The following is a 13252-nucleotide window of genomic DNA, read 5'->3' as shown; positions in this document are numbered from 1 at the left end:
GGAAAGTGTGAAAGCAGAGCCTAAAACCCCTCCTTTGGCCATTTCAGTGACTTTCTTGGTGCTCATTTCTGCATTCAGTAACTAGGCTTAAAATATCTGCAGGTGTTTCTTTCTCTCTTTTTTAAAAAGATATATTTATTTTATTTTTGGCTGTGGTGAGTCTTCGTTGTTGCACCTGGGCTTTCTCTAGTTGCAGTGAATGGGGACAAGCAGGGGCTATTCGTCGTGGTACACGGGCTTCTCATTGCGGTGGCTTCTCTTGTTGTGGAGCACAGGCTCTAGCAGCTCAGAAGTTGCAGCATGTGGGCCTGGTAGTTGCAACTCGTGGGCTCTTGAGCACAGGCCCAGTAGTTGTAGCACACAGGCTTCATTTCTCCGTGGTGTGTGGGATCTTTCTGGAGCAGGGATCGAACCCGTGTACCCTGAGCTGGCAAGACAATTCTTATCCACTGGACCACCAGGGAAACCCTGCCATGGTTTCTGTTTCCTGCTCTGCTTCTTGGCTGAAACAAGCAGTAAAAGTCGTAGTGACATAGCACAAGGGGAAACTAGGAAGTGTCTTGCATTCCTGCAACCGAGAGAGTGATCATAGGATCAAGAGGAAAAGCTAAGAGGTAAATATGTTCAGACGGAGGGATAATATGTATATTTTCAAATGCTCATGGAGAAAAATGAACTTTAATTAAAGTCCTGCCTTTCCCACCTCTCTGTTATATAAATCTTCCTTTTTCCTTTTCTCAGTTCTTCCTTCTTCTCATCTCTACCAAAGGTGAATATCAGGCATTCTCTTAGAAGATGCATATTTCATGGTCAGCAAGTTAGGGAAAAAATCCCTGCTTTTGTGGATCCCTTAACCACTCAGCCTCATTTTAAAACATTACTAAACTTTGGGATAATCAGAACTCTTCCAGATGCCCTCAAATCAAAGGGAAAATATATCTGTTCCCATGAATGGGAAGTTCAGAGATACAAGAAGCTTTAGGTATGGCTGAATCAAGTCAGTGAAAGAATCCTTTGCCTGCTGTATCTCTTTTTCTTTCTCTATCGACTTTGTTTCTTTTAAGGTATTAGCTTCACTTCTCCTACAAATTAGTTTCCCAGAGCTTCAATTTGCTCATCTGCAACATAGAATATCAATACTGCTGTCTTCATAGAGTGGTGCTAAGAATTCATATTTTGTGTGAATCAAGAAGTATAGTGACCAGCACATAGTAAGGGGTCAAAAATCATAGTTACTATCATTATTATAATTATATTCCAATATGGATATGGGTGTTAAGGCAAAATATATGTCTGTTGTCTCAATAATAAATATTTACTGGGCCCTTCTAGGCGATCCAGTGGACCTTAGAAGCTGCTAAGAAGGGACTTCCCTCATGGTCCAGTGACTAAGACTTTCAGCTCCCAATGCAGGGGGCCTGAGTTAGCTACCTCATTGGGGAACTAGATCCCACATGATACAACTAAGAATTCTCATGCCACAACTAAAGTTCCCACATGCTGCAATGAAGATCAGAGATCTCGTGTTAAGACCTGGTAGAGCCAAATAAACAAAAATAAATATTTTAAAAATAGCCTTCCTCTTAAAAAAAAGAAGAATCTTAAATTTAAAAAAAGAAAAGAAGCTGCTAGGAATACAATGAGAGAGGAAAGAGTATTAATTTAATTCTGAGCATGAGAACATCACTGGTGTGACTGTCCCAGAGAAGCTAGTGGTGACTAATATCAACTGTTTCCATGGTGCCTGAATGGAGAACCAAGAGATGCTCCAGGAAGTCTGCCTGTGGGCACAGAAGCTGGTCTGAACTACAGTCAGCACTAAAATTGGCAGAAAGAAATGAGATTGACAAAGAGCTTTGCTGGGGGCTGGGGGAGGGGAGGCTGAGGATGGAGCCAGAGGAGAGCGCAGAGGCTCCTTGGCAGATCCCTGCCCCATCAGAATGGTGGCCTCTGTGCCCTTGAGCCATTGGACTCAAAATGAGGGGGCCACAGATATGGGGCATACCTGCCCTCGTGAAGGGGAAGCCTGGCTCTGAAGTTATTTGCTATCATGGGGTGCCTCTTCTCCAGCAAATGGAACCCGCCTCCTTTGAAAACTGGACCTCCCTCCTGCCCTCAGCAACCTGGGCCTCTCCTTCCAGCCCTCTATCCTTGCTTGCCTTCTCTTCCTAACACGCCTAAACAAAAATAATAAGAACTAGTATGTGTTAGCACTTACAATATGCCAGGTTCTGGTTTAAGCAACTTTTCCTGGATGAATCCATTGGGTCCTCCTGAGTCACCTGACTCCTCATGCAGAACTCCCCCTAGTGTCCCTCTACAGAAGAAGAAGGCTAATTCTTTACTGAACAGGAAGCAAGAGCTATATTAGTCTCCCCATTTTGCACATGAGTAAACCAATGCCCAGTGAGATGAACCATGAGTTAGTTGCTGAGTAGGGAATTAACTCCAGATCATCTAAGTTCTGATTTGGCACTCTTTCCAATGCACCTGAGGTCTCCCCATTCTTTCAGATTCCATGGAACAAAGGCATGTGGTGCAGCTGGGCATTTTTTTTTTGCTGCAAGAACAGAAACCTAACCTAAACTACTTGGAACTATATGGGTTCTTACCACTGAATATTCAAGAGGGTCACTACCCCTAAGCCTGGCTGGATCCTGGGGCTCAAACAAAGATACAAAGAGATAGACTCTCCTTTCACCTTCTTTCACCTTTCTTGTCTTCTCAGCTGGCTTTACTCTCTAGAGGGGTGGCCCTAGATGGTGGGCCATGAGGATTTCAGATATGTATCCTACCAGCTTACTTGTCTCAGTAGACAAAATTCTGTTGCCCAGCAACTGGATCACAAGTCCTGGGGCTGCATTTCATTGGTTGAAGCTTTAGTCATGTGTTTATCCTGAACCAATCCCCATAGGCCGCCATCAGGAACTAAGCTCTGATTGGCCTGGTCTAAAAAAGTTGGCTTAAAGCTCAACATTCAGAAGACTAAGATCATGGCATCTGCTCCCATCACTTCATGGCAAATAGATGGGGAAACAGTGGAAACAGGGGCTGACTTTATTTTCGGGGGCTCCAAAGTCACTGCAGATGGTGATTGCAGCCATGAAATTAAAAAATGCTTACTCCTTGGAAGAAAAGTTATGACCAACCTAGACAACATATTAAAAAGGAGAGACATTATTTTGCCAACAAAGGTCCGTCTGGTCAAGACTATGGTTTTTCCAGTAGTCATGTATGGATGTGAGTGTTGGACTATAAAGTAAACTGAGTGCCAAAGAATTGATGCTTTTGAACTGTGGTGTTGGAGAAGACTCTTGAGAGTCCCTTGGACTGCAGGGAGATCCAACCAGTCCATCCTAAAGGAGATCAGTCCTGGGTGTTCATTGGAAGGACTGATGCTGAAGCTGAAACTCCCATACTTTGGCCACCTGATGCAAACAGCTGACTCATTGGAAAAGACTCTGGTGCTGGGAAAGATTGAGGGAGGGAGGAGAAGGGGACAGCAGAGGATGAGGTGGTTGGATGGCATCACCAACTCAATGAACATGAGTTTGGGTAAACTCCAGGACTTGGTGATGGACAGGGAGGCCTGGCATACTGTGGTTCATGGGGTCACAAAGAGTCAGACACAACTGAGCAACTGAACTGAACTGAACTGAACTGATTCTTCTACTCCACCCTCCCACCATGCCTAGGAAATACAGAAGATGAGATGGTTGGCTGGCATCACTGACTCAATAGACTTGAGTATGAGCAAACTCACGGAGATAGTGAAGGACAGGGAAGCCTGGCGTGCACATTTCATGGATCACAAAGAACTGGACATGACTTAGCAACTGAACAACAACAATAAACCACACAGAATAAGAATGAAGACTGAGTCCTTCCCCAAAGGGAAATAAGGGGTGTTTTTAACAGAAAATTAAAACTGGGCGAGCAAAACCATCACCTAGAAATAGTTTCCAATGATTGTCCCAACATGTGTCAGTATCTTATTCTGCAAATTAAATATGGTTTAAATATTCTGTGAGTTATGAATTACAACTGATGGGTATTATAATGTCACATAATAAACTGTCATTTTAAAAGCTCTAAAGGACAGAATGATGGGATGGGGCACATGCTTGCTGAGATAGGGCAGGTGTCAAGGTCATGAAGACTTGTACTTGGTCCCTATGCTGTAATAGTCCAGCAGGAGTTCCCTGATGGATGCCACAGAGATGGAGTTTGCACAGCACTGCCTCTCAAACGTCAGCACCCGGGAGCCCTGGCAGGGAAGAGAGGCTCTCCGGTGTCTTCTTTCATCAACAGACCTGCAGCAATATTTACTCCAGGACTGGCATGAGAATTCCCCCTCCATAAATTGAGCAGCCTCCTGCAATGTGCCGGATGGACAAGAGGAAGGACGTCACTGGTACATTTTTTTATTGCAACACTTTTATTAATCACTCCTCCTTCTACTGTAGTTGTCAATTTCAGTAGGTTGAAATTGGTGTGAAACCCAGAAAAATGAGGGAAAAAGTATCCTGTGTAACTGACTTTAGGAAGAGCAGCCTGTGCTTCCCATCATCTAGAACTGGGGATTTGAATCCATGTAGGTTTTTCTTTCTCTCTCCTTCCCTCTCCCCACTTCTTCCTCCACCCCCCATGCCTTCCTATGGAACAATTTCCCTCACTAAAACTACCTGTTTTCCAAGAATCTGGAACCATGAGTGCTGGAAGCCCTTGCGTTCCTGTTTTTTCCTTGTAAATTGGATAAGATCTAGGAAAGGAGCTTGGATTAGCCCAGTTAGTCATAGGTCCTGATTTTCCCCAAGTCATTTTCACCTGGGAGGCAAAGTCCTGTAAGTAGTGTGTGTTTGTGTGTGTCTCAGAAGAGAGGTGGGGAGGTGGTGTGGACAATGGCTTTTCAAAAGGAGACTATAGGGACTTCCACAGATGTCCAGTGGTTAAGACTCACGCTTCCAATGCAGGGGGTGCGGGTTTGAATCCTGGTCAGGGAAATAGGATCCCACATGCTATGTGACGCTGCCCCTAAAAGAGGAGGATGCATTTCAGTAAGAAGAGGGAGGAAGGGCAGAGAGAGGACTTTGAGACTGGGCATCAGTCTTACTCATGCCTTTCATTTGCAATTTGTTTTTCTTACCTGGATGATTCTTGTGTGGCTAGGAGGCATTTGGATGTTGTGGGGCGCTTTTCTCATCCCAGGGGGCTGGAGGCACTACCATACATAATACATCAGGCAGGGCCCAGGGTTGGAAAATCATGTGCCGTGGGAATGCATGTCCCACATGTTGAAAAACTGTCTTACTCAAATGCCTCAGGTACCTTGGCTGCAAGACATGATTTTCCTTGTAGGGGACAGAGCTCATGCAAACTAACGTCCAATGTCTCCTCTTCTGACATTTGAGATTCCCACTGAAGTAATCAACAGTAGATGACGAATTAGAATTATCTAAGTGGGGTTCCAGTTTGCTCCGCAAATCAAATGCTATTGAATGTGGTAAACTTAAGGATTTCACACCTCGCAATGAAACGGTTTATTTAGGCCTTACTGCAGAGAAGGGAATAGCCAGTGGTGGCTACAAATTAATGGGACTTCTTAGCATTATGTGAAGGAAGAGAAACTGGGAGTTTTCAAAAGAAAATGCCAGTTTCACTGCTTGCACCAGTCAGAAGCAGTTTGAAGGAGACGAAAGCAGAGGAGTGAGGGCCACCCCAAACGCCTGGGTTCTGTCTCTCCCATCACCTCCTTCCCCATGCTCACAGGGTCCCAAGATCAGCCCCACCTTGCTGAAGATTCACCCGGGGAAATACCCACTCCTCCAGAATTTCATTAGGAGTAAGAGAGAAACAGTGTCTTCTTGCTCCAGAAATTGTTCATGTAGATTACAAATGTGCAGGTGAAGCAACTCACAGGGGAAGTGCATTCATTCGGATCAGATCCTCCGGCCACCCCCAGCCCACACTGGGCACCCCCTCTTCCCCGAGACTTTCCATTGCTTGCAGGCATGCAGATGTCATAGCGAAGGGCACAGAGCAAAAGAGAGTGCTCCCAAAGACTTGGAGCATTTTGTGAAGACTTTTCTTTCTTTTTTTTTTACAGCTCTAAGCGTTTGCTTTTCATTAGCATAAACCATTCAGCCTTTGTATGGGTAACAATGTATTGTCTTTAAAGGGTGGGGCCTTTCCAGAAGCCTTTCCAGACCTCATATCCTCTTGCAAAGGATCTCCTTCATCCCTCTCCAGAAGAGAAGAAGAGCAAACACAGGAAAAAGCACCTGGTGCAGAGCCCCAGCTCCTACTTCATGGATGTGAAATGTCCAGGATGCTATTCAGTCACCACCGTCTTTAGCCATGCAGAAACAGTACTTTTGTGTGTTGGCCGCTTTTCTTTTCTCTGCCAGTCTACAGGAGGAAAAGCAAAGCTTACAGAAGAATGTTCTTTCAGACGAAGCAGCACTAAAAGTACCCTGGGTCAAGATGAATAGGAAACCATCCCAATAAACACGTGTTGGATTTTTTAAAAAGGGTGGGAAGTTTGCTAGCCTTTGGAAAGATGTGTTATTTCTTCTCTCAGATGCAGGTAGGTCCTTCTAGCTTTCTCAATATGCTTGTTTTGTATATTTTATTTGAGTTTGGCTTGGAGACTCTCTGTGTTGGCCTTTTTTCTTTAAAAGCCATCTTTATCCTATCCTAGGATCTCTTGTCACTAATAGGTGTTCTGTGAGAAGCTTTTAGGGTGGGTGGAGGTTCGGGTTGTGTCTCCCGATTCAAGCGATCCATTCCAATCCCTTCATCGTTCCCTTCCTACCTGATGCATCAAAATTCTATCGCTCTTTTGCATGACGATCCCAGCTGACTCTCCTTTCTACGAGCAGAGCCGTGAGTGGAGGTGACATCTTGAATGTATCACAACAGGGTCGACCCGAGGACGAAGCTGGCATCCGGGATGGCAGAGCCAGAAGAGGGCACGAAGATGTCACTTTTAAAGTAGCCAGCCCAGGTGCCCTTTTATTAATGGGGTAATAAATTGCAGCATCCGACAAGCCAGGTCAGAGGAGCTTCCCGAGGCTGGAGCCCTACGTACATTGTGCCAGAATGGATGCGGGACCTTTACATCTGCCGGAACGTCTCTGCTTTGCTGCCCGCAGGCGGTGACTTTGAACACGTCACCTGACCTCTTTTGCTTGCCTCTCAGAGTGAGAACATCACCAGAGACAGTCTCACAGACATCATGATCCCTGATACTTAATTTCCTTTGGTTTAATTTATTTGGGCCTTGGGAATTAAAGAACTGGGTGTTCCCAGCAGTCATGCTATTTTATGGTCATCGCCTGGAGGGAGCAGAGGGAAGGAAGGAACAGCTGGTGGGCATGTCCTGGGCCCTTTTAACAAAGCATCTCATGAAATCCAGCTCAGCAGTCCCACCGATGCGATGCTAGTACTCTTTGCGTTTTATAGTTGACACTACCAAGGCCCAGAGAGGTTGAGTCACTTGCCCAGGGTCACACAGCTTGACAGTGACAGAGGTGGACTTTGAGTCCTGGTTTCTCCCAATCCCAATGCCCTTGATTTTGCTATTTCTCTCTCTCAGGGAGAGGAAGAAGAATCACCCTCTCTAAGACCTTCATGGAAATAAGTTTTGTTGTTTTTTGGGGGGTATTTTTACTTTAATTGAAGTATAGTTGATTTACAATGCTGTGTTAACTTTTACTGTACAGTAAAGTGATTCAGTCATACATACATATTCCTTTACCCATTTTTTTCCATTATGGATTATCATGAGATATTGAATACAGCTCCCTGTGCTATACAGTAGGACCTTGTTGTTTATCTATTCTATATTTAATTGCTTGAATCTGCTAATCCCAAACTCCATGGAAGGAAGTTTTACATACCAGATTTTCAGATTTTACTAGAGTTGTATATTTTGGGGGCTTCCCAGATGGCGCTAGTGGTAAAGAACCAGGCTGCCAGTGCAGGAGATATAAGAAACGTGGGTTCGATCCCTGGGTTTGGAAGATCTCTTGGAGAAGGGAATGGCAACCCACTGCAGCCTTCTTGCCTGGAGAATCCCATGGACAGAAGAGCCTGGTGGGCTACAGTCCATGAGATCACAAAGAATTGGACATGACTGAAGCGACTTAGTGTATATATATTTTTCCACATCTAGAACCACCATAAAACCAAGATGGTCAGGTTGAACAGAGATTTAAACCAGCAGAGGCTTCAACATCTGGCCAGTCAATGGCCACTTACAGTTTTTCTTCTGCAGCAGGCTGCCTGGGTGAGCCCAAAGTTGGCCACAAGGAAAGCAAATGACAGAAAAGCCTCTTAGCAACCTCTGGCTTCTTTCTCAGAGATTTGCCTTCATCTCATAACTTCTTATCAGCACTGAATTCAATCAGGTCCTTGAGCTGTCCAGTCGACTTTGCTAGACAGTGCAATTCATAAGCCATGGAGATTCAACTCATGGCTTCATTAATTTGATCAGGTAAATAGAGTGTATTTTATTGGTGCTTTTTAGGTGGGCTCCTTTGTTGTTATCATTAAAAGGGGGGGCGGTTCTAGGGGCTTCCCTGGAGGTCCAGTGGTTAAGACTTCAAGTTAGGAGGTGAGGGTTCAGTCCCTAGTCAGGGAACTAAGATCCAATGTCTTACAGCCAAAATACCAAAACCTAGGACAGAGGCAATATAGTAACAAATCCAATAAAGATTTTGAAAATGGTCCACATTAAAAAAAAAAAACAAAAAACCTTTAAAAGTCAAGTGTGGGAGGGCTTTAGCATAAGCACACAGTCATTGGATATACAGATTTAACCTGCCTGGATCTTAGATTTGATGATATTTAATTTTCTTTGTTCATATTAACTATGACCAAAAAGCCTTGTAACACAGTAGACAGGAGCAAAATGGAAATCATGACAGTCTACGAGGATGCCTAACTACGTACTCTGCTCCAGGAGACTCATCCCTTTGGGACTCCAGGACAGGTGGTGGCTACTGTTCTCACAGGTAAAGAAGAGCGTCTTTAAGATCCCAATTGTTCTGAAGCGATTTCCCCCAACAGTGCAAGGTGAATGACTGCTTCAAAGGTATAAGGTCATGGACTCTGTCAAAAGACCAGAGATTCCTCTTTGAGGACACACACAAATGCAAAGGTGAAAAAGTCTTTGCACCAATGAGAAAGGGAAGTTCTTGTTGAACCAATGTGCTGAGGCTGCTTTATGAAATAAAAATCAGATCAAGCTCCGTTTTACAGATTTGGCTGGGGAGCCTGAGAGAATTACATTACCTGTCTGACCTCGTTAGGCTCCTTGCTAGCAGATGCATAGAACAAGATGATGCAATTTGCTGTGGAGGTTGGTGCTCTGAATTCAGATGTGCACCGGGCAGGCGCAGGAGGGGACAAGAAGATGAGTCTGTAACTTGGGCTGGACTGAGCCAACTGTGGAAACTGGTGACCTGGAGAAAGAAAGTCTTTTCTTTTCCCATCACTGAGGGCACTGGAGTTCAGGAAGGCTGAAGGAGAAACAGGTCTGGAAGCTGCTCTCACTACCTACTCCATCCCTGATCAAGAAAACACATGAGAGCTTCCGGCAGATTAGATCACCTACGGAAAGCAGAAAGGGCCAATTCTGGTAGGTCAGAGAGGATTGAGTTGGGGGATGGGGAATTAACACTGGATCAACTGTAGTTTAAAGCAAAGCAGTTTCTTTGAATCATGTAATAAAAGTCAAGAGATAGGTATTTCAGATGTCATGCAGTGGTTTGATTTTGTCACATAGACCCAGGATCTATTTTTCTGCCACCTCCATTTGCATTTGACTGTATCATGGTTGCAAAATGGCTGCTTTGCCTCCAAACATCATGACTGTATCCCAGGTAGGAGGAAGAAAGGAAGGGAAAAAAAGCAAAAGACCATTTGTGGCAGGCATAATTCTAAGATAATCCTCAAAGATTTCCTGCCCTAATCCCAGACAGTCAATATGATGAGATATCTGCCTGTGATATTTACATGATAAATGGAATTTTGCAGATGTAATCAGGATGTAAAATCAGTTGACTTTGCCTTCCTCCAAAGGGAGGTTATCTTGGTGAGTAAAATCTAATCAAATGAGGTCTGTCTCTAGGAACTGAGCACAAAGGACTCTGGGAGGACAGCCAGCCAGGAGAACAAGACCTCAGTCCTACAACTGCCCAAAACTGAATTCCAAACACCTGGATGAGCTTGCAGGCAGGTGATTCCCTAGATCCCCAAGGTCAGAGCCCAGACTGGCTGACAGGTTGATTTCAGCCACATGAGACCCTCAGCAGGGAACCTAGTTGAGCCCATTGGACCTGTGATCTCCAGAACTGGGAGCCAACAGGTAGGTGTTGTTTTAAGCTGCTGTGTTTATGGTAATTACTGAGATGGCTCAGGCTTACGGTTGCAAGAGAAACTTAATATACCTTCCTGGGAAGTTCAGCCTTTTATCTCGGACGGCAGGTCCTCCGCAGCAGACAGATAACTAGACTGTGGGTCACGGGTCCACCAGTGAATACCTTTGGTGGTGAAACCACTGCGATGTCTCAGCAGGCTGACTTTACTAGGCTGTGTGAACCAGGGGAGATAGGAGGGAGGAAGGTCTTTGCCAAGCTGGCCCCTGCCTCGTATACAGTGGATCTAATTGTTTCACCAATGGGCCTGGCTTCCGAGAGAGGGTAGGAAGAAGGGTGTGTGTGAAAGTAGCTCTCAGTGAAGAAGGAAAGAAGCAGAATTGACTCCCAACTCCCACCTTGCTTGGTCATAGTTTCACCCCATGTGTGTGAACCCCTTGTAATCTGGTGTGCACGTGGGTGCTTAGCGGTCCTCATTCCTGCAACATCCTTCATATCCGGCCAATAGGAGCTTTTGGGGCAGGTTACAGGAGCCATATCTCTGGCCCTTCTGAAAGGTGTGCCAGGCTATGGCCACATGGCACAACCAGAAGCAGCACATTGGGGTCCACCCTCGAGACCTGAGGCAGAACCCAAACTCGGTTGAGATGGAAAATTCTAGATATTTGCTGGTGGAGCGTTCTTTGACCTCATTGACTGGATATGAATAGGGCTGGGGGAAGGAGTGATTGTAGGTAGGAGTGGCTGACAGCAGTAGGGAAGGGATGAAGCGGCTGGGTTGGGCTCCTGTTGGAGGAGAGACCCTAAGTCAGCCACAGTGACTTAAAGTTGAGCTGGGCCAAGTGGGGACCCCTGCCTGTGGCTGTGTCACCAGTGGATGTCCCCTGACCCAATGACCTCAGATGCAGATGAGCACCACGAACATATGTGGAGGGTTTGGATATGTCCTTTTGGGGGTGAAGAGAAAACTCCACCTTCTGACCAAGGTGGAAATTCACAGGAGCCTGGATGGTGCCGCCACACCTTCCTACACCTCTATCCCCTGGATGGGGGGTGGATTTCACCCACTTGGAAAAACCATGATGGCGTCACTTGCAATAGTTACTTAACAGTGTTGTTTTAAGGCTTCCCTCATAGCTCAGTTGGTAAAGAATCTGCCTGCAATGCAGGAGACCTGGGTTGGGTCCCTGGGTCGGGTAGATCTGCTTGGGAAGGAACTGGCTACCCACTCCAGTATTCTTGCCTGGGAAATCCCATGGACAGAGGAGCCTGGCGGGCTACTGTCCATGGGGTTGCAAGAGTCAGACACAACTTAGCGAGTAAACTGCCACCATTGCAGGTTTTGAGGATCTAATTGGAGAGGAGACATGAAAATTCACAGAGAAGTTACAAGTGCTGTTCACATTTGAGATCTCTAGTAAGGAATCACTTTTCAGAAATGCTTTCTTTTTCTGTGATGGATGAAATAGTTATAGTTGGAGGGGGTCCCGCAGAGGACATGACCTCTGGTTGACCTGTGAGCTCGTTCCTGGCATCAGAGTCCGCTTACCACCCCATTGTCCTTGGGATGGCTGCTCTGCCCTTCCCCCCATCCCTAGTGCCCATTGTGGGAGCTATTTTAAGGCTGCACCTTGAAAGAGCAGGTGTGGAGACCTTGAGATGCTGTGGGTACCTGAATCCCAAGAAAGTCTCTCCATAAACTCTTAAGATGCCTCAGTTGAGCAGGCAGTGATCTCCTGGTCCTGGGGCAACTAAGACCAGCGCTGGAGGGAAGTCACCTGCTTATTAAACCTGCCACCTCCCCATCTGCAGAGGCTGTGTCTTCCTTCTGTCTCTCCCTGCCCTCTGAGTTCTGGAGCCGGTTTAGGATTCCACCTAGGAAGTCTCTGGGTGTGAAACCAGAAAGAGTCGTGCTGGGAAGATCAGGCAACATTAGTGATCATGGAGGTTGTTGTTCAGTCGCTCGGTCATGCCCGACTCTGTGACCCCATGGACTGTGGCATACCAGGTCTCCGTGTCCCTCACCACCTCTTGGAGTTTGCTCAAATTCATGTCCCTTGAGTTGGTGATGCCATCCAACCATCTCTCCTCTGTCATCCCCTTCTCCTCCTACCCTCAGTCTTTCCCTGCTTCAGGGTCTTTTCTAATGAGTTGGCTCTTTGCATCAGGTGGCCACAGTATTGGAGCTTCAGCTTCAGCATCAGTCCTTCCAGTGAATATTCAGGGTTGATTTCCTTTAGGATAGACTACTTTTCATCTTGGGTGTTACCATTGATATATCTTAAAGCAAAGTTATTTCTCAAATACAGCCAACAGCTATCTTAAAATAATATGAATTTTTGTAGTCAGCCTTCTGATTGGACCATAAACAATGACTCTTGAATATGCAGTTCCTGGAGATTGGTGAAGGAGTTTTAATTGGATGAGAATTTTTATAATTGCCAACAAGTTAAAAACAAATGCCCTTTTTTAGGCTAGTTATAATCCTGAGTGATCAGATAGGGTATCAGCAGGAGGCCAGAAGGTATGGAAGAATGCTAGGAATTCAGACAGGCTATAAAACATTCCAGAAACCAATAATAATCTCAGATATAACCAAAATTAGACAACAAATTTTTCAGGTTGATAGCAACTTTGTACCTTTCCCCCAAGAAATGAAAATTAACATACAGCAAAACCCTATATGCCAAGTCCTAAATCTTTGAGATGGCATTGCAAATGTTATATTCTTTCCCCTGTCACATAATACTAGGACCTGAGTTACCTGCTTGAACGTAGACCCCTTGAAGGCAGGGACCGTGTCTGTCTTGTTCACTCTTTCATCCTCAGCACTTACTATGGTGTTTGGCACAACTTACACATTTCAATAA

General features: G+C 45.4%; 1 protein-coding gene across 1 annotated transcript; it reads left to right on the top strand.

The window, feature by feature from the left end:
- Positions 1-5315: 5315 nt before the first annotated feature.
- LOC122693138 (40S ribosomal protein S27-like) lies at positions 5316-6491 on the top strand. The gene is made up of 2 exons (XM_043900734.1): positions 5316-5324; positions 6195-6491. The coding sequence occupies exons 1-2, from the start codon at positions 5316-5318 to the stop codon at positions 6489-6491; spliced, it is 306 nt and encodes a 101-aa protein (XP_043756669.1).
- The last annotated feature ends 6761 nt before the right edge of the window (positions 6492-13252 follow it).

This window comes from Cervus elaphus, chromosome 5, assembly GCF_910594005.1.
Source record: "Cervus elaphus chromosome 5, mCerEla1.1, whole genome shotgun sequence".
Taxonomy (NCBI): Eukaryota; Metazoa; Chordata; class Mammalia; order Artiodactyla; family Cervidae; genus Cervus; species Cervus elaphus.
The sequence above is the reverse complement of the archived record's forward strand: the minus strand, read 5'-3'. Positions and strand labels throughout refer to the sequence as shown.